Source organism: Mus caroli, chromosome 14 (assembly GCF_900094665.2).
Source record: "Mus caroli chromosome 14, CAROLI_EIJ_v1.1, whole genome shotgun sequence".
Taxonomy (NCBI): domain Eukaryota; kingdom Metazoa; phylum Chordata; class Mammalia; order Rodentia; family Muridae; genus Mus; species Mus caroli.
This window is the reverse complement of record NC_034583.1, coordinates 107990478-108008958: the sequence shown is the minus strand read 5'-3', so window position 1 is coordinate 108008958 and position 18481 is coordinate 107990478. Positions and strand designations below refer to the sequence as shown.

Sequence of the window (18481 nt, the reverse complement as noted above, 5' to 3'; positions counted from 1 at the left end):
ACATACATACACACACACACATACACAGACACACACACACACATACACACACATACATACACACACAGACACATACACACACAGAGGGAGACACAGAGAGACACCTACAGACATACAGACACACACGGAGACACACAGACAGACAGACACACACATACAGTAGGTTGCTTATACTCAGCTAGCTAGTTTCACCTTTAAATAGTTCAGAGCCCAGCCATAAAAGGCTGGGTCAATTAACAACCGAAGGAATCCCCACAGACATACACATCTGCTAGAGAACTCCTCAGCTGAGACTCTCTTTACAGGTGACTCTAGATTGTGTGGCAAGTTGACATTTAAAACTAACCTAAACACCTGCCTATCGAAGACAGGAGCACAAAATGAATAGGAACTTCGAAGAAGATTGAAATGTATTGAAAAATATTTTAAATATTATCTGTAATGTGGTGGTGGTGCATGCTTACATAGCAGCACGTGGAAAGCTGAGGCAGGAGAATCATGGGTTTCCATTCAGTTAGGCTACACCATGAGTTTCAGGTAGCCTTGGCTATAGCATGAGTCTTTGTCTCAAGAACAAAAGAAAACAAACAAAAGGCCTTAAACGAAAATCCATGAGATCCTAAATTTCCTCCAACAATTAAATCATACCTCCGTATGATATGCATGGTGTGGGTGTTGGAACATACGTGTGTGAGTACGTGTCCGTGTCCATGTGTGCACCTGTATGAGGAGGTCAGAGGTTGGTGGTGTCTTCCTCATTGCTCTCCACTTGATTGACAAGGTCAGGATCTCTTGCTGCATCTGACTAGGAGAGCTAGCCGGTGTCCCTTGGGTGGTGTTTCTGCATCCATGGGATGGCAGAGGGGCCACCGTGCTCACAGGGCTTTCTGTGTGGGTTTGGAGAAACCACACTCTGGTTGTATAGGAACTGCCCCCCACACACACACACACAGACCTTCACACCACCCGAGGTGTTTGAAGGAAGCTAGGATCCATCTCAGAATTCTGAAAACTGGGAGGGAAACATAAAGAATTTATGTTCCTCCTGCCCGCTGTAGAACTGTACTGGAATTATTATTTAATGGTAGCCAGTAGTTTATGAAACAAATTTCTATCTTTAAAAGAATTCAAGAGAGGAAATGCAGAAGGAGCGGCAGAATGAGAATAACACACTCTTACAACATCTAATAACATAATCAATCGAGACGAGTGGGTTTTAGTGACTGCTAAAAGATTAAACGCTGATGGAATTTTATAACAAATGAAGACGGCTGGGCCTTCCCAACTGGCCAATGACTTTTTTTTTCCTTTTTTCATTAATTTTATTTATCCACTTTGCATCCTGATCAAAGTCCCCCTTCCTGGCCCCTCCCCTCAGAGGGCCTCTCTCCCTATTCCCCTCCCCTTCTCATCTGAGTTTCCCCCCACCCAGCACATCAAGTCCCTGCAGAACTAGGTGTGCCCTCTCCCACTGAGGCCAGACAAGGCAGCTCCATTAAAGGAATGGGATCCACAGTCACCAAACCAATGACTTTTAATGAAAAACAAAACAAAACAAAACAAAACAAAAACCAACCTCATAAGCCTTCTGAGGTGTACACACCACCCATAAACAATCCAAGCTACCACGCCAATATTGCCCTGAGATGAAAACCAGACAGACATTGCAGAAAAAGAAAATTATAGATACACTGACTGTGTGCTGCCTTCCTTTGGAAGGCTCCTAATCACCTTTGCCGAAGGATACAAATGCGCCTAAACTGGCCTAGATGTTGAGACTTAATTTGTCTTATATATGTACATACACATACATACATACATAGCAGGCATATACAGTGTGTATAAATGTGCATATACGAGCATAATCTATTCTTCTGACTTCTATGCTTCTATCCTGATTCCAAATTGAAATTTTCCAAAACAACAACAACAACAACCCAGAAACAATGACTCTCTCTTCAGTGATCGACACCCCAAACAAGAAGATTTAATGCATATAGAAGATGCCTAATAGGCATTTGTCGTAGGAATAGATGGACGGGCTGTTCGGCTGCTCACGTGCATGACATCATGAGGCTTGTTAAAGTGCAGCAGGACATAAAAGAGCAGGAGCAGAGGAGTTAGGGGTTCCGTACGAGTGAAGGACAGGTACCCAAGGCAGTAGAGAGCCTCGCAGTGGAGTAAGAGAAGAAAGAAGGAAGAGGAGACAAGACAGCAAGTTAGTCTGCCTGGAGTGGCCATGGCAGTGTAGTTTATATTTAAAGGGCGCAGAATTAAACTTTAACCCTCAAGGCAGGTGAGACGGCTCAGTGGGTAAAGGTGCTTACTGCACAAGCTGGGTCACGTGAGTCTGATCCCTTGAGCCCAGGGTGGGAGAGTGCCCACTACACAAACCTGCCCTCTGATTTCCATACATGTGCCCTGGCATACACGCCCACACAGACATCACCTGCACAACAGAATAATAGCTTTTAAATTTTAATGATTTGTTTAGTTTTATTTAGTGTCACATGAGTGCAGTACCCACGGAGGCCAGAAGAGGGCGTGAGAATCCCCCTGGAACTGGAGTTAACAGTCAGTAGTGAGCCATCATGTGGTGTTGGGAATGGAACCTGGGTCCCCTGCAGGAGAAGCCGGCGCACTGAGCCATCTCCCCCTCCCACCCTGACCCCCAAATAAAAAGTGTAGCCCTCAGTACACACTTTTATTGTTTCTGTTATCACACTAAATAGAAACCTCTGTCAGCTTGTTTGCACCCATCCCCATTTGGCCCATTGCAATCTTTTCATTGGGCTGGGCAGTCTTTGTTTTTACGGTCAAACCAGAGACATTCCGCTAAGTCATCTTGAAACCAAACTTTGCTTGCTCTGCATGTTGTTTAGTAATTTAATTAAAATCCCGGGAAGCTTTGGATTAGAGGAATCTTCCTTTAAGCAAATCCAGGTTAGTAAAACGCTGTGACCTGTCTGGGACAGAATTCCCTCATCCAAAACATCCGGAGCATTGCCTGGATTAATTTGCAACTCACTGGGAGATTTTTTCGGTTCAATCTGCTAGAGATTTTCTGTCTGCTTCTATTTCTCTTTTCAATTCGGGCCAATATGCATTTATTCAACTCTTTTATTGAAAAACGATACAAGAAGTGTTACTAAGTCCAAAGAATAAAGAAAATGGCAGATAAAATTCAAGAGGAAGAAGAGGTGTAATGAGTGAATAAATATGTTCACTCATGAATAAAAAATTTATTCATGAATAAATAAATTCACCCATCCAACAAATGAACCCACAGAGCCCTTATTTTTACTAGACACTGGGTTATTATGCAATATAGAGAGGAACACAGATCAGCATTTCTGTTTTTTGGGGGATTTTGAATTTAATTTATTTTTATATAAAATACCAATTAAACTCTATGAATTCAATTTACATCATCAAACACTTCTAAAAGAGAGAAGCCAAGAACAATCTCTTTGCACCTCAAGAAGATATAGAATGGGGCTGGTGAGGTGGTTCAGCGAGTAAACATATTTGCACCGTGAATGGTGACCTAAGATTGATCCTTCGTGATGGTTTCTGACCTCCACACACATGAGCTGTGTACAAGCATGTGCACTGGACACACATGAGCTGTGTACAGCATGCGCACTGGAGAACACACACACAATTTATCTATTTGTTTGTTTGTTTGTTTTCTTGGGGCAGGGTCTCTCCCTCTCCCCCTCTCCCTCCCCTCCCCCTTCCCCTCCCCCTCCCTCTCCCTCTCCCTCTCCCTTTCTCTCTCTCTCCCTCCCTCCCTTTCCCTCTCTCTATGGCCCTGACAGTCCTAGAACTTGCTACGTAGAGCAAACTGGCCTTGAAGCTACAGATATCTGCCTGCCTCTGCCTCTCAAGTGGCAGGATTAAAAGCATGCGCCACCATGCCCAGCTAAAGCATTTTTAGAGAGAAGATATGAACTATTTTCTTTGGGAAATGCTAATAAAATCATGCTGCAGTGATGAACACACTTGAACATGTGGTCAGACAGAGTCCTGTGGTCACGACCATTAGGCTGCAGAAAAATAATATTTTAATTAAAGTTCCTGTTAGGGGCTATGGGAAACATCCCATGCAGTATGTTAGGTGTGTATTTAGTATGTTAGGTGTTTATTTAGTATATTAAGTGTATATTTATTATATTAGGTGTGTATTTAGAATATTAGGAGTATAATTAGTATGTTAGGTGTATATTTGGTATGTTAGGTATATATTTATTATATTAGGTGTGTATTTAGTATATTTGGTGTGTATTTCATATGTTAGGTGTGTATTTAGTATGTTAGGTGTGTATTTAGTATGTTAGGTGTGTTTTTCTCTTTGAGCAGTCTGTAAAGTTTTGTAGCTTCAGAGATACTAGTCATTAAAAGTAATTGAAGATATGGAATGGGAATTCTGTAGGAAAACCAAACATAATTAGAGGTCAGATTCTGTCCTAGACTTGTGGTCTATCAGAGGACATAAGTGTGTGCATCCACATACAGTGTGTGTCCACATATAGTATGTGTGTCCACATACAGTGTGTTCAGTCTACATACAGTGTGTCCACATACACCATGTGTGTCCACATACAATGTGTGCATCCACATACAGTGTGTGCATCCACATACAGTGTGTGTGTGTTCACATACAGTGTGTGTCCAGAGCTAGTGATGCTGAGACTAGTTTGTCCAGCTCATCCCAGATAGACTTTGAAATGCAGCCAACAGAAGAAATGATCTTATCCCTGCTTAGATTTTTATCTCTGCACCAAAGGTGTTTGAGCTTATTATATCTAGGCACTGGGTTACTCCTGTCTATTTCTTCCTAAGGCTAATTAGTGTCTTGTGACATAACATTGGTTGCTTAAGCCATCATGCAGGGCTATTCACACCATAGAAACTGGCCAATCCCACAAACCAGCACTTGTTCTCCCCTTTTGTTTCCTAGATTTAAGAAGTAGAGAGAGGCGCTAGAAAGATAGTCCTTAAAGCTTTCAGAATTGGAAGGTTCGTCTGCAGCATGCCAGCATCTGGGTCATTACAGAACCCAACATAGTGGGCACAGAGAGACACGATCGACTGCGTGAGGATTCCTTCAAAAAGCCTTTAATTTACTGGACTCAAAGCCTTCAACTTAGAACTGACTTGGGAAGGGGACTGGGACTGCGCTTCACACCTCCACAGAATGTTTTGCATTGTTTAAACCTCACACGCTGCTCATGGAGTCCAACAGTGCTTTCCCATTAGTGTTGCTTCAGATTCACACATTTTCATGAGTCAGATCATTTCCTGAAAGGGTCACGATGCTGACACTACCCCCACCCCTGCCTTCCCTCCATTCTGATTACCACCATCCCCCATGAACGTCCAAGCTGAGGTCAAAGGGTAGACAACATTATCCTTCAGACCATGCATAAGATGAGGAGAGAGGGGGAAGTAGCCTGCATCACTGACCAGTTCCACCCCAGCACTGAGCCCCACTAAATGTCTGGGGTGAAGAAAGCACATACAGGCTTCTGACCCAACATTGTACCTACCTGTCCTGACTTGGTCATCATGGCCGTGGCTAACACCTTATGGGAAATGCCTACTCACATACGAGGCAAGCTTGTTACCACTCTTAGGACCCTCGAGAAAAGTCTGTCTGTAGTCAACACTGTAGAGGAACAAGGGAGGGATAGGGGACAGGAAAAAGAAGATGGCACAGGGGGAGGGGGCAGGCAGAGGGAGAGGCAGGGGATGGAGAGACAATCAGAGGCCAGCAGGTTAGAAGAAGACTTTGAGGGGACAATGTGTCATGTGGATCTCAATGGGAAGATCTTGCACACAACAGTGTTGTTGGGAGAGGTGTGCCGGGGACTTCTCAGACACAGATCTACAGTTCAACTGGGAAGAACCTGGCTCCGGCTCTGTAGATATATGGAGCCACAAGGAGCTGTAGAGGAGCTGTTTCCAGGGAAGCTCAGACATGGGGGACCTCTGGAGAAGCCTGCAGCTTCAGCCTGGACCCCATCAGAACTGGGACACAGCCGTGAAATGACAACATTGCTTCCAGAGAATACTCACACTCTTGTGCACAGGAAAAAAAAAAGGACGAGAGGTTAAAAGGTCAAAAAAGCATGGTGGTACCCAGATTAAGAATCGGTGTTTGTAAGCAAGCAGAGATGACCTAGGAATTTAAGTTAATCCTGAAAGCTATTTACAGGTCTTCTACAATGCTGAAGCAAAAGAATCTAGTTGGTGAATCTGTGTAATTAAGGAAGGGAGAGAGTAGCTAAGAATATCCTGATGGGAAGCTACTCCAGAGAGGAAGTAGCTTATTGTTGGGAAATTGTTTCCTCTTCCCATCTCACCCACCAGAGCCGGGAAGCCAGACTCAAAAGAGGACCATTTCCAAGGCAATCACGCTGAGCCGCATGCTGTGACAGAGATAACAGAGATGGTCCCAGCTATCACAGAAGGCTGCAGCTAGCAATTTGGTCTGTGCGTGGTGAATGGCTCCATGTGTTCCCCTTGCACTTTGCTGATGTGGTCTTAAGCATTCAGAAACCGAAGCCCACGTGGCCTGGCCCAGCCTGAAGTCCTGCAGATGAGAAGTCGGGGAACCCATTTTCTGCTGATGGTGGTCACGCGTGGCTGGGTGATTTATGGACAAGATCAACCACCCCATCCACATTTGAGAGTCATTAATTAGCAAGAGGGGACTTAGCCCAGAGTCACTCGGAAGACAGGAAAGTCCTCAGACTCCCTCTGGCCAAACAATCAGCATGAGTCTAGCTAGCTACCTTCCTCGTCTTTAGAATTACTCTCAGGGTTCCAGGAGGTTGTTTTCTCCCAGAAGGAGCAGTGGGGGATGTCTTTACCTAAGATCATTGGAGGTTCTACCCTTGTTAAGATTGGTCTGGTAGACTGTGTTGAGCCTCCAAGGAGGGGGCTGGTTGTTATAAAAAGAACAAACCTGGCCCCTCTCTGATCTCTGGTTTCCATCTTTACGTTCACATCTGAATGCAAACTCCCATGAAATGAAGACCTTCTAGGAGAGCAGGGGTCAAGACTCACAGGGCACATTTCAGAGATTGCTGTCGGAAGCAAACCCCAGATGTGTTCTAGAACAGATGGTTAAAGAGATGGTGTTTGAACCCCCAGAATGAAAAGCCCCACTGAGGAACATGTGCGCAGGACATTTCCTCTCCCACTCAGTGGACCTGAGTGTCTCTCATCTACCACGCTATGGTTTTGCACAGAGAAAGTGGATGTGGAGTTGGTTCTGTCTGGAAAGATTCAATAATACCTCCAAAGGAGCTGTGGTTTGGATGAGGTTTGAGTGTGTCCACAGAGATGCTTGGGTTCCTGTGGGGTGGTACTGACACTTTGGGGGAGGGAGTAATGAAAGGCCATTAGATCATTGGAGGTTCTACCCTTGTTAAGATTGGTCTGGTAGACTGTGTTGGGCCTCCAAGGAGGGGGCTGGTTGTTATAAAAAGAACAAACCTGGCCCCTCTCTGATCTCTGGTTTCCATCTCCACTGTGTGAACTTTTCTGGTAGAGCCGGCTCCATTTCTGCTTTTCCATCAATTACAAGGTCACCCTCACCGGAGGCTCTTTGCTGGGCTGCCTGGCTGAATGTGGTGGCTCACAAGTATAAGCTCAGTACTCCAGAGGCTGAGGCAGGAGGACTGCTGCAAGTTGAAGGACAGAGCAGACAACATGTTGAAGAAAAAGTTCATCTGTTTCACCTGGGTTTTAGCCTCTCAGGTTGTAAGGTAACTGAATGTATGGGGCATGGGCTTTCGTCTGCCTGGGGTGGCCCGTGACCCCAGGAAGTGTGGGGGTAGAGGCAGGAGGATTGCTGCAAATCTGAGGGCATCTCGGGCTATGTAGTGAGTGCAAGGCACCCAAGTCTACAGAGTTAGACTCTGTGTCAAAAACAGGAGCGTCGATTTTGTGCAGAGTGGTTTAGGTAAGGCCAGACAGAAATTGTTAAACGCTGTTCTCACGGGGCTGCCATGCAGTGCTGAGAGGCAGGAGGTACGCAGGTCGCCAATGGAGAAGCCAGATTAGTAAAACCATAAAGCAAGAACCAAGAGATATGGGGCAGGGATGGCGGGGAAGGGATCAAGATGGAAGATAATAAAAGGCTGTGAGTGAGACCCTGCGTTGGGGGTGGGGACTGGTGCGGGAGGGAGGGAGGGAAGGAAGAAGGGACAGAGGGAGGGAAGTCGGGAGGTGATGAAGTAGGGCTGAGCAGCATAGTCTGATCTTGCTTGTTGAGAATTAGCCACCTCTGGGGAGTCCTTGATGGGTGGACCATGAGGGCTGGAGCTCAGTTGTGAATACAAACTCACCGGTGGGTCATCATGTCTCTTCACTACACTTGAGCTACTGGGCCTGTGACAAGCTCCATAGCACCCAACATGAAAAGTCAGTGTAGGGGGGACCAGGGAGACAATCTGTGCCAGAGCTGCTCCCCACAGCAGCTGAATGAACCCCAGGGTTGAAAAAAACAAAATCTCCCTAGCATTTCATCCAAATCTAGGTCCACAGAGAGAACCCTGAGGCTTTGCCTATGTGGGGAGTCACCCATGCCTGAGACACGGTGAATCTTCTTCTGGGGGAATGGAAGGGACCATCAGGCAAAGTCTGTGGCTGTGGTATGGTCAGACATCAGCCTGGAAAGGAACAAGGCATTGTGGGAAACCAGGTCTGCAGAACCAGGGGAGTTGAGAAGCAGGGAAGTCAGAGGGGTGAGTGGCTGTATGGAAGATACACAGCAAAGAGGCCAGGATAAAGAGGGAAGTGTGGCAGGGCCCGGAGTCAGCAGGATGGGCAAGCTGACAAGGAGAGATACAGAATCGTGGTTACAGGCAGGGAAATCAGGGTACAGAGATGGGGATGCAGGAAGAGTCCCACAGTGGCCACATATGTAGAAGGTCTTACACAATCCTAAATGGAAAGATTTGCTGAGCTGAAGGTAAATGAGCCCCGTGTGGAGCAGTCCTGGAAGGCTAGAATTGTGTGTTGGGACAAAGAGCGACAACAGTAACTAACTCTTATTGTCTCAGTCCTTCTGGTAAGGAGGAAGCTAAGCAAGTGACAGAGTCACACAGCGAGTGGTCGCAGACCAGGAAGGAGAGGCGGCAGGGAGGAGGATGTCACCAAAGATAACACCGAGGATTCTGAGGACCCAGGGGAGGCAAAGTGATTTCAAGTATGTCCTGGTATGTCCCAGGAGGTCAGGAAGACGGTGTGATGGATGGTCACGGCGACAAAGCGGGAAGCTGTGTACTCCGTCCCAATCCTGTTCCGTGTGAATTACTGTCCAGGGTGCGTAGCTAGCTCCAGCATTACCTCTGATTTCTAACTCTTTCTATCTGAGGTTAATTATATAACTAACGTGTGAAAGATGATACATGACAATTGGGCTACATGGAAGACCACATACAGGATGTGAATGTGCCCGGTGGAAAGGCGATAGTACATTTGTGTTTGCTCATAATTCTAAATGGAATTGGAACAAAAGCCAGACAGGCCACACCAGGGTGAGGGCAACCCACTCCCACCATTCCCTGCTGGGGTCACCAAAGACACAGGATGTAGAGGCACAGACGCTGGAAGAGCAATAAAGGATGTGCAGCTGTGGGGACTCTGAGAACTCGGGAGCTGGCTCTGCAGGTCAGTTTTACACTCACCACAGGCCTGGCAAGATCATCAGGGCATCTCACTAGTACCCAGGCTGTCCCTGGCAACCAGGACTAACTCGGCACAAGACATCACTAGGAGCTCACGAGTACTTTTTAAACGAAACAAACGGCTCACATTCATGGCTAGCACTCGTGCCCATACAGACGCACACACTTGGAGTGTTCTCCCCTCCCCTACTTCCTCCAATGTTCTCCCCACTTACACACATCCTCTAATAGCTATTCTCAAGGCACCAGGGGGTGGGGGAATAATGGGGTGACCAGCAGGTTGGTTAAGCACAGAGTTCAGAGAGGGCACTGGGTCAGGAGGCAGCCACCAGGCAAGCTGGTATCGGGGAATTTGACAGTCACGTGAAGGATCTCCTGCCTGAAACCTAGACAGATACCGCAGAGGTCTGAGGCCAGGGTCAGACAGAAGGATGAGCATCGGCCGATCTCCTAGGTCTTAACCGTGCTGCTGAGTCAGTTCTGTGCAGACACTTCCGAGTCTCATAGAGCAACAGACATCTTAAGACAGGAGCTGTTGTGCTTGCTATAGTTGCAGAACAGAACAGCTGGCTGGAGTTAGATAAGAAAACACCTCTCACCCCACCCCCACCCGCAATGCCCCATCTGCTCCACCCAAACACTACAGTTCATGTTCTGGAGAAAACCATTCTCCTTATAGGATAGCTGGTCTGGTTTTATTCATGGTTTATATTTGGCACATGTAAATAAAAAATGTCAACCAACAGCAGTTCATCAAAAAGCGGGACTCAGCTGGTTGTATCCCCCCACCCCATGCCCTGTGCCTGGATTTGGACACAGTTATTCTGTTCCCCAGCAACAGTCATGTGACACATGCTGTGGATGTCTTAGGAACCCCACCATGCCAAATTACACCTTGAGAACTATCATTTCTTACACTGACCCTGACATGTATTAACACCTGAATTTAAACAGAACATCAGCACACCACGTATATATTACAATAGATGGTTAGCAGCCGTTCCTCTGGGCATCTGTAGCCATTTCCTTGTGCAGCAACCTAGCCACTGTGGGGCACTCTGGTAGAAATTACTTCCCCGGGTGATCCTAAATCCAGCTTCACTGTAACATGTACCCCAAATTCCACTTTCCTTCTTTCCACACCCTTATGCTTTTTATGTTTTGTCTTTCCCTGTATGGAACACTAAATGCACCCCCACCCACCCCCTGAGGTTACTGCAAGGCCCTACCCTATCCTGCTGTTACATCCTCCTGTGAGTGAACCCAGTTTGCCTTGTTCAAATCTCTTAAGGTAGTATGCGGCTCCCTGGGGAGCATGGTTACTTTGTTTCTCTCTTAATTTTGCTAACTGCTCCACTAGTGGCGCCCAAAGTTGCATCCATTTCTTTTGCTGCTCACTCCATCCCCCCCCCCCGGTTTGTATTAAATTTCTAAAATGTACAGTCTTTTACGTAAAAATTAAATCCACTCAAGCTATTCTGATTCATCCCACACATTTCCTAAACGTGAGGTTAGGAATGTGTTTTTGTAATGGGTGGTGATAGTGGAGACTCACAGTTCCACAGTTCGTCAAAGTTTTGAGAACAGCTGGCTGGAGGGTGCTCATCCCTATGTGCTCATCCGTAAAGCCTCCCTCAAGGCCCAAGGAACATATGGGAGGTGGGGGTGGGAGACAGGAATTATGGGAACACTTGAGGATGGGGAGGATACGATGTAGCAATCATGCATGCTAGGTGCCTGCACAGCCCCTACATGAGATAGGGCCAGCCAACAGTCCATCACTGATGGGGGAGGGGCTTGAGCAGTGAAAAGTTTTTACAGTGGTATAGCCATGCCCCTGTGGATAACCTGCCTGTGGTTACATAGTGTCTTAGATTCTTCTATTGCTCCATTGAAGCACCATGACCAAAAAGCAAGGTGGGAAGGGAAGGCTTTATTTGGGTGTATACTTCTGCATTGTGTTCCTTATCAAAGAAAGTCAGGACAGGATCTCAAACAGGACAGGAACCTAGAGGCAAAAGACTGATGCAGAGGCCATGGAGGGGTGCTGCCTACTGGCTTGCTCCTCATGGCTTGCTCAGCCTGCTCTCTTATAGAACCCAAGACTACCAGCCCAGGGATGGCATCACCCACAATGAGCCCTTGATCACTAATGGAGAAAATGCCTTACAGCTGGATCTCATGGAGGCACTTCCTCAACTGAGGCTGCTTTCTTTCTGAAAGATTTCAGGTTTTGTCAAGTTGACACACAACAAGCAACCCGCCCTCCCCCCCCCCATTAACCTCAGGAGGTCATCCACAAAATAGAATTGAAAGTAGCAAGGGAAGTCATTGAGAAGAAGGAATCTAGGAGTGTGGTGGCTTGAATGAGATGCTCACTTATGCCTTGGGTATTTGAATACTTGGTCCCAAGCTGGTTGTGCTGTTTGGGGAGGTCTAGGAGGCATGGCCTTGGGAGGCGTGGCCTTGTAATAGGAGGTGTGGCCCTGTAGGAGGCCTGTTACTGGAGGTGGGCTTTGACACTCATGCTATTTCCAGTGTGCTCTCTTGTGAGCCCTCAGCTTCCTTGCTCCAATGGCCTTAAGGTTTCTACTGCTATGGTGGGAGGAGCTAATATAGTCAAAATACATTATGCACATGTAGGCAGTTGTCACGAATAAATTAAAATATGTCACAAGGAAGAAAGAATTAGAGAACTTGAAACTATGGCATGTGCTGGAAAGTACTGTACAAAGAAGAGGGACAAGAACTTAGATTGGGGATAGATGTGACCACCTTTCTCTCTGGTCAGTCACCAAGCTCCCAGCAGGAATCCTTCCATCTCTCATAAGCCTCTGACACTCCTCCTCAGTTCCACTCCCAGAAGTCTTTGTCTAGGTTCCCACTGCTACTTATGCTCAGGTTCGAATAGGAAGCCCTGACAATCCTCACACGTGACAAGTGCTGTCAGACACCCAAAGCTTACCACGTTCTTGACGCTTCTAACTCTTTCAAGCTGAAATCCAATCCTGCCTTAGAGGTTATAAGGCCTCTAGCAGTTTCCTCTTTGTCTGCAGCCAGTCGTCGTCCCATGTGAGTGCTCTGGCCTGTTCCCTGGTGTATGTGGCTCTTTTCGGCTTTAGGTCTCCCTTTGCTTGCAGGTGCCAGCTGCATGCTAGCCACACATTTACTCACCACCAATCCTGAAACAGGCAACACTCCCTGTCTACAGTCCAGGGAGCCCAAGTCTTCATCATTCTCCCCCAAGCCATGCAGTTAATAAGTTGCAGAGCTAGGTAGGTTCTTTAGTCTGAGATGCCCTCTCTCTTGCCCTCCCTTGGCATATTTCTGCCATCTTGCCAGACAATTTCAGCATCAGCTCTTCTGGGAATTCTGTGTCCCTTGTACTTAATCATCAAATATCTCTAAGCATGATAGGCTGATATTTGCTGAATATCTGCCTCACTGTCAGCTACCTGTCCTTAGACAGGACCATGTCCTGTTCCCCTTCTCTGACAGGAATCTAGGGATTGCTTTGATGACAGAACACATTAATGAATCAACACACTAGAGCCCACAAGCTCCCTTCGCATCTGAAGAATGGCAGCACAGCCACTTGCCAATCGTCAACGTTTGGTAATCAAATTAGCTGATAATACAAAAAACAAAAAAAACCCAAAAATCTGACAAAGGCTTAATTGTAGACCAGATGGCTAATTACCACGAGCTCAATTAAGAACATTCAGCTTTCAGTAATGTGCATTATCTCAAAACACACAAGTGAAAGACATTTAAAGACATTTAAGGTGCGTTAAGGCTTATGGAAGGATGGGACAGCAAGGCCCCGCCCAGATGACCAAAAAGACCCAGGGGCTGGTGCTGATTATATTCTCTTTAACTATACTTCTCATTTTCTGTGTTCTCTCTATACTGTAGTTACTCAAATTCTCTGCTGACTAGGTAGCAAACACCCTCCTTCCCCAGAGCTAACTAACCCCAGACACAATGCACGGTCTCTGCAGGCATGACTTTCAGATGGGACCTAGCCAATCAAAAACTATTTCCCCAACTGCTCCTATCCAGCCCGCGTACCCCAAGCTTCTAGTTGCTAGGAACTAGACAACCCAACAACCTATGGCCCTGAGAGCTTGCTAAAATTGTTTAAGCTGCTCAATACAAAATTTGTCCGAGCCTGTGACTCTGTCCAGCACAGTTCTTTCTGAAAAGGCACAGGTCCCTGCTTCTCTCTTCTCTCTGCCTGCTCATCAGCCTGGTGTTCTCTGTGGGGCCTCGCAGGGATGCTTGCCTCGTGCTTTCTCAGGGTTTGTGAGTATGAAAACTTCCTTTACTACACACTAGAGGCATCTGTGTGTCATGTGTCTTACCACAGCAGATTAAAACACTCCTGGGACATTTAAAAGTTCATTACACAACCGTGTCACATGATAGGAATCCTTGCTTCAGTATTCCCCAGAAAGATGTGCAGCAGGAACCAGAGGCATGCTACCAGGTGGCTTTGAGGTCTACAAAAGCAGCCACTAAGGCTTTGATTGGAAACACCTTCTTACAGTTGACATGTGGGGTTTCAGAGATGGAAGAGATATTCATAATAGTAATTTCCACAACTCCTAGAGAACCCACTTGGTGTCAGTCAGGGTAATAGTGCACTTTGCCTGTGTTTTGCCAAGTAGTTGCCACATAACAAGACTACTGAAGACTGAGAAGATGGTCCAGTGAGACCTGAGCTTGATTCCCCAGAACCTATGTAGAAGCCAGAGGCATTGTGCTTGTGTCTATAATCCCAACACTCCTATGAGGCATCGGGAAACAGAGACAGGGGCTCCCTGGAGGCCCAGGAGCAAGCTTGCCTAGCGTGCACAGGAGAAAATCCATAGCAAGAGCTTTTCTCAAGGTAGGAGGTGAGGATTGACACCTGAGGCTCTCCTTTGACCACCGCGTGCATGCCATGGTACATGCATGTCTGCACTCACACCCAAGAATGTACACACACATGAAAACGGCTTCCTAAGCACTTCCATGGGAGCCTCGCCTTTGAAACCTTGGTAGCATGAACAGATTCCTGCTGCACAGATGGAATGTTGGAAATTTCACTCAGTACGCATGCATGTATTTTCCTGCTTCTCTACTGCGTGATGTAGTAGAAACAAAGGAAAGGCAGCCAGCTCTGCTAGCCACAGCCCTGATATCCGTAGGAAACTGAAAGCTTCTTAGAAATAAGAGTCAATGCTGAACTCTGAGAATGCACATAGCCCTTATATAAAGTGGCATAGCATTTGCAGGTGGCATGTACGCGTCTTCCTGTGAACTTCAGATCACACCTGTAGATGATAAGCCTGGCGTTAAAAGTAGTTTTAATGTCTACTGAGTCCATTTAGTGCTACCTGAATGTTCATGGGTGTGACCACCTACTGGAACATGTGAAAACTCTCAGGCCTTCATCCTTGAAGAAAACCGATCATCTCTTTCCCATCAATACCAATAACTCCTCAGACAGTGGTGGGGCCTCCTGAGTCCTCCCACCCTCAGTCAGTGGTGGGGCCTCACAGTCCCTCCCATCCATGCTGGGATTTTGACACATTGGTCCTTGCATGCAGTCCCAGGCATTGTTCATTCATGTGTGCACTAAGCTGTTGTGTCCAGGAAATACTGTTTCCATGTAGATATCCACTACTTCAGGCGCCTGCAATCTTCCATCTCCCCTTTTCTGTGATCATCCCTGAGCCCTGAGGTACCATGAGTGACAGAGAGGTCCTATTTAGAGCTGAGCACTTAACAGTCTCTTGCTCTCTCTATACTCACCTGTTACTGGTCTCTGAATTTATCATCATCTCCTACAAAAAGAAGCTTCCCAGGGAGGACTGAGAGTTGCAGTGGTCTATGGCTATAAAGAACTAAAATTTTGAGACATTACATCACTCTGCAGCCTAAGAGGACCTTAAACAGTGACAATCTTCCTGTCTCAGTCCCCTAAGTGCTGGGATTACAGGCATGAGCCACCATACCTGACTATTTTACGTGTTCTGACAAAAACACTGTAAGCCAAAAACTTTTCAAACTACCGCTTATGCAAAGGGTGTACAGAAGATTTTGAATATATTGTTTTCATTATCAAGATGATCGACTTAAAAAATAAACTTTTAGGGGCCAGTGAGAAGTCCTGGCAGGTAACATTGTTTGACATAGAAGTTTGATAACCTAAGTTGGGCCTCTGAAGCCAACATAAAAGAGGAAGAAGTGAAGAGATTCTATAAAGAATTCTGTGACTTCCACATATATGCTTTGGCATGTGAGTACCTACACACACACACACACACACACACACACACCACTCATACACACACACATACCCCACACTCATATAAATATATATTGGATGTACACATCATCATCATCATCATAATAATAATAATAGTTTTAAATTTTTAAAAAAACTTAAGTTTGAAGGGTAAATTATTATTTGGATCTGTATAATCCTGTAAGATGCACTGGGAAGCAGGCATAGGTCACATGAAAATCTCTCACAGTTCTTTAAGCCACTTGGAGCCAAGGTTGAACATGCATTTTTCTCAATAGTTAGGTTTCATTGAAGGATATAGAATAAGGCCCAATAAGATGAGATATTTGTTTAAAAATATGTATCCAGTTAAGAAGAAAGAAACAGGCCTACCCACATCTGCCCAAGGTAGAGATGGGCTAAGAAGAATCATGGGAAAGAATGACCCGTGGAGGTGTGCAGAGCAAACTCCCAGACCTGACATAAAGTCCCGTGAAATATTACTCTTTAGTAACTTCTAGTTACATTTCTCTTTCTTTCTTTTTAACTGGGGCCAAGGTACAGTCTTGTCTGTTGGTTATGAAAAGTCTATCTTGACAAGTCTTAGGGAGAGCTTTAACATGCTAAGCCTACATCACTCAGTGTGTTTACAGAAATGCATACTCTTCAGCAATGGAGGGTAGACGAAGATTATTAAGTTATAAAGCAAATGACAGTTGTTTCTCAGGAGGTTTCTAAAGTATGCAAACATCTTTAAAGTCAACAAAACTGCCCTTGTTAAGATCCAGAGTTTGGAAGAGGAAAGATTACTCACAAATGAAGAGCAAACAGAAAGCCCAAAGGACCATTCATGGCACTTCCTTTCAACTGACTAACATTTAAGGCACTGTTATTTTATCACCAAACATGGCTATAAAAAAAGGAAACATGGAGACTACATTGACTCATTCAGAGTTTTCCTTCAAGAGGGAGATTCTAAATCAATGAAAGACCTTTCAGCCTAGGATAGAACACCCATAAAAATTTCTCTGTGACTCATTGAATATTAAAATCAGGTCTTAAGCCAATACACTTCCTACACTTTGCTTTGGAGTATGTTCCTGGCATCAGTCAGGTCTACGAGACCCCAAGGTTACTCTTAACTTTTCTTTATCCAAAAAAATAATTTAATTATTTAAGCCAATAGAGACCCCCATCCATCATAGGCAAAATGTGGCGCTTTAGCACACTCGGAGTGAGTAGCCAACTGCCAACGGCCTGTTGACACAGCACAGGAAGGGAAGGTGACATTTTGCTCTATCCTCAAACACAGCTCTCATATTTACCTTCTACTTTGAAGATAGTGAAATGTGGCCGGCAGTGGAAGGAGCCCAGAGCGTTACCTGCGCAGTTCATCCACAGACCCTGGTAAACCCAGGTGGCGGTTATCACAGACGACGCTCGGGTGGTCACTTTCCATTCGTTGGATGTGGTGGCAGCAACGAGAGCACCAAACCCTCCAACACCACACACCAGAGCTGAGATCTGTGCCCTGGACATGTCGCTCAGCCTTGCCTGCTGCCACAGTCCACACAGAATGCTTTGGTGGCCTAGGCATGCAGACACTGGACAGAACTTCCACAAATGTTAAAGCCAGCCCATGAGGGTAAGTGACAATTCTTCATACTCTCATGGCTTGAAGTGAGGGAAATTAGAATAAAGTATATCACACTAAGGGCATCTTAGAGATAGCCTAGAATAATCTTTCTAATTCCCTACTAAAATACCAAAACTTTGTAGAGGAATCTTGAAGGTGTTGGTACTGCAGATATTTTTTTTCTCTTGTTAGCAGCATAGTTAATGCTTAATTTCCTGTTAGCTTGAAAGTTAGCGAACCATGCAATGATCAAATATTACAAAGTACAGATTATACAGTAACATTTAAAGGCTCCTTATTTGACCAATTTCTTTACGTTTCCACGTTGTTGAGGCTTTACATAAGTGGAGTCATGCTGTAAGCATTCTCCTGTAACCTCTTTAATTAGTCTCGTGTGTGTGTGGATTTATCTGTGTCCACAAGTGTGGCTATCAATCATCTGACAGCTGGATATGTTATTTCAGTAAAGGCTTACACCACAATGCATTCATTTTTTTGAGATGAATATTGGTCCTGTTTCTCTCCTCAGTTTCAAGTAGCCACGCTCAAACATGACTGTGAATTTTCTCTTGTGGCCCCAAGAGAGGGGTCCCCGGGATGTAGCTTAGAAGGTGACTTGCCAGTGTGCTGGAAACACATCTTCATAGATGATTCTGGGTTACCCTCTGTAAACCCAGCACACATCCAGTCATCATAATGAGTGAGTTCTCATGGTTCTGATTCCTAATTCTTGGCGTGGTGGAGCTAACAGAATTTTAACATTCTAGCCAACTTGATTACAGTTTCAGAGATTGTATTATGTTCACTGATTCATATTTGTCATTATAAATGAGGCTGGAGTACCTGTTTTGTGCAATCGCTGATTTA

At 45.6% G+C, this 18481-nt stretch overlaps 1 protein-coding gene across 2 annotated transcripts in view; it reads right to left on the bottom strand.

Moving 5' to 3' along the window:
* Cldn10 (claudin 10) overlaps positions 1 to 17804 on the bottom strand; it is an 86385-nt gene extending 68581 nt beyond the window's left edge. The window contains exon 1 of one of the 2 annotated variants that reach the window (XM_021182088.2): positions 17304 to 17804. In XM_021182088.2, coding sequence (XP_021037747.1) covers positions 17304 to 17517 — 214 coding nt within the window. In that variant the 5' untranslated portion in view covers positions 17518 to 17804. The remainder of the gene's footprint in view (positions 1 to 17303) is intronic. The other variant, XM_021182089.2, reaches the window with a different exon arrangement.
* Positions 17805 to 18481: the final 677 nt, after the last annotated feature.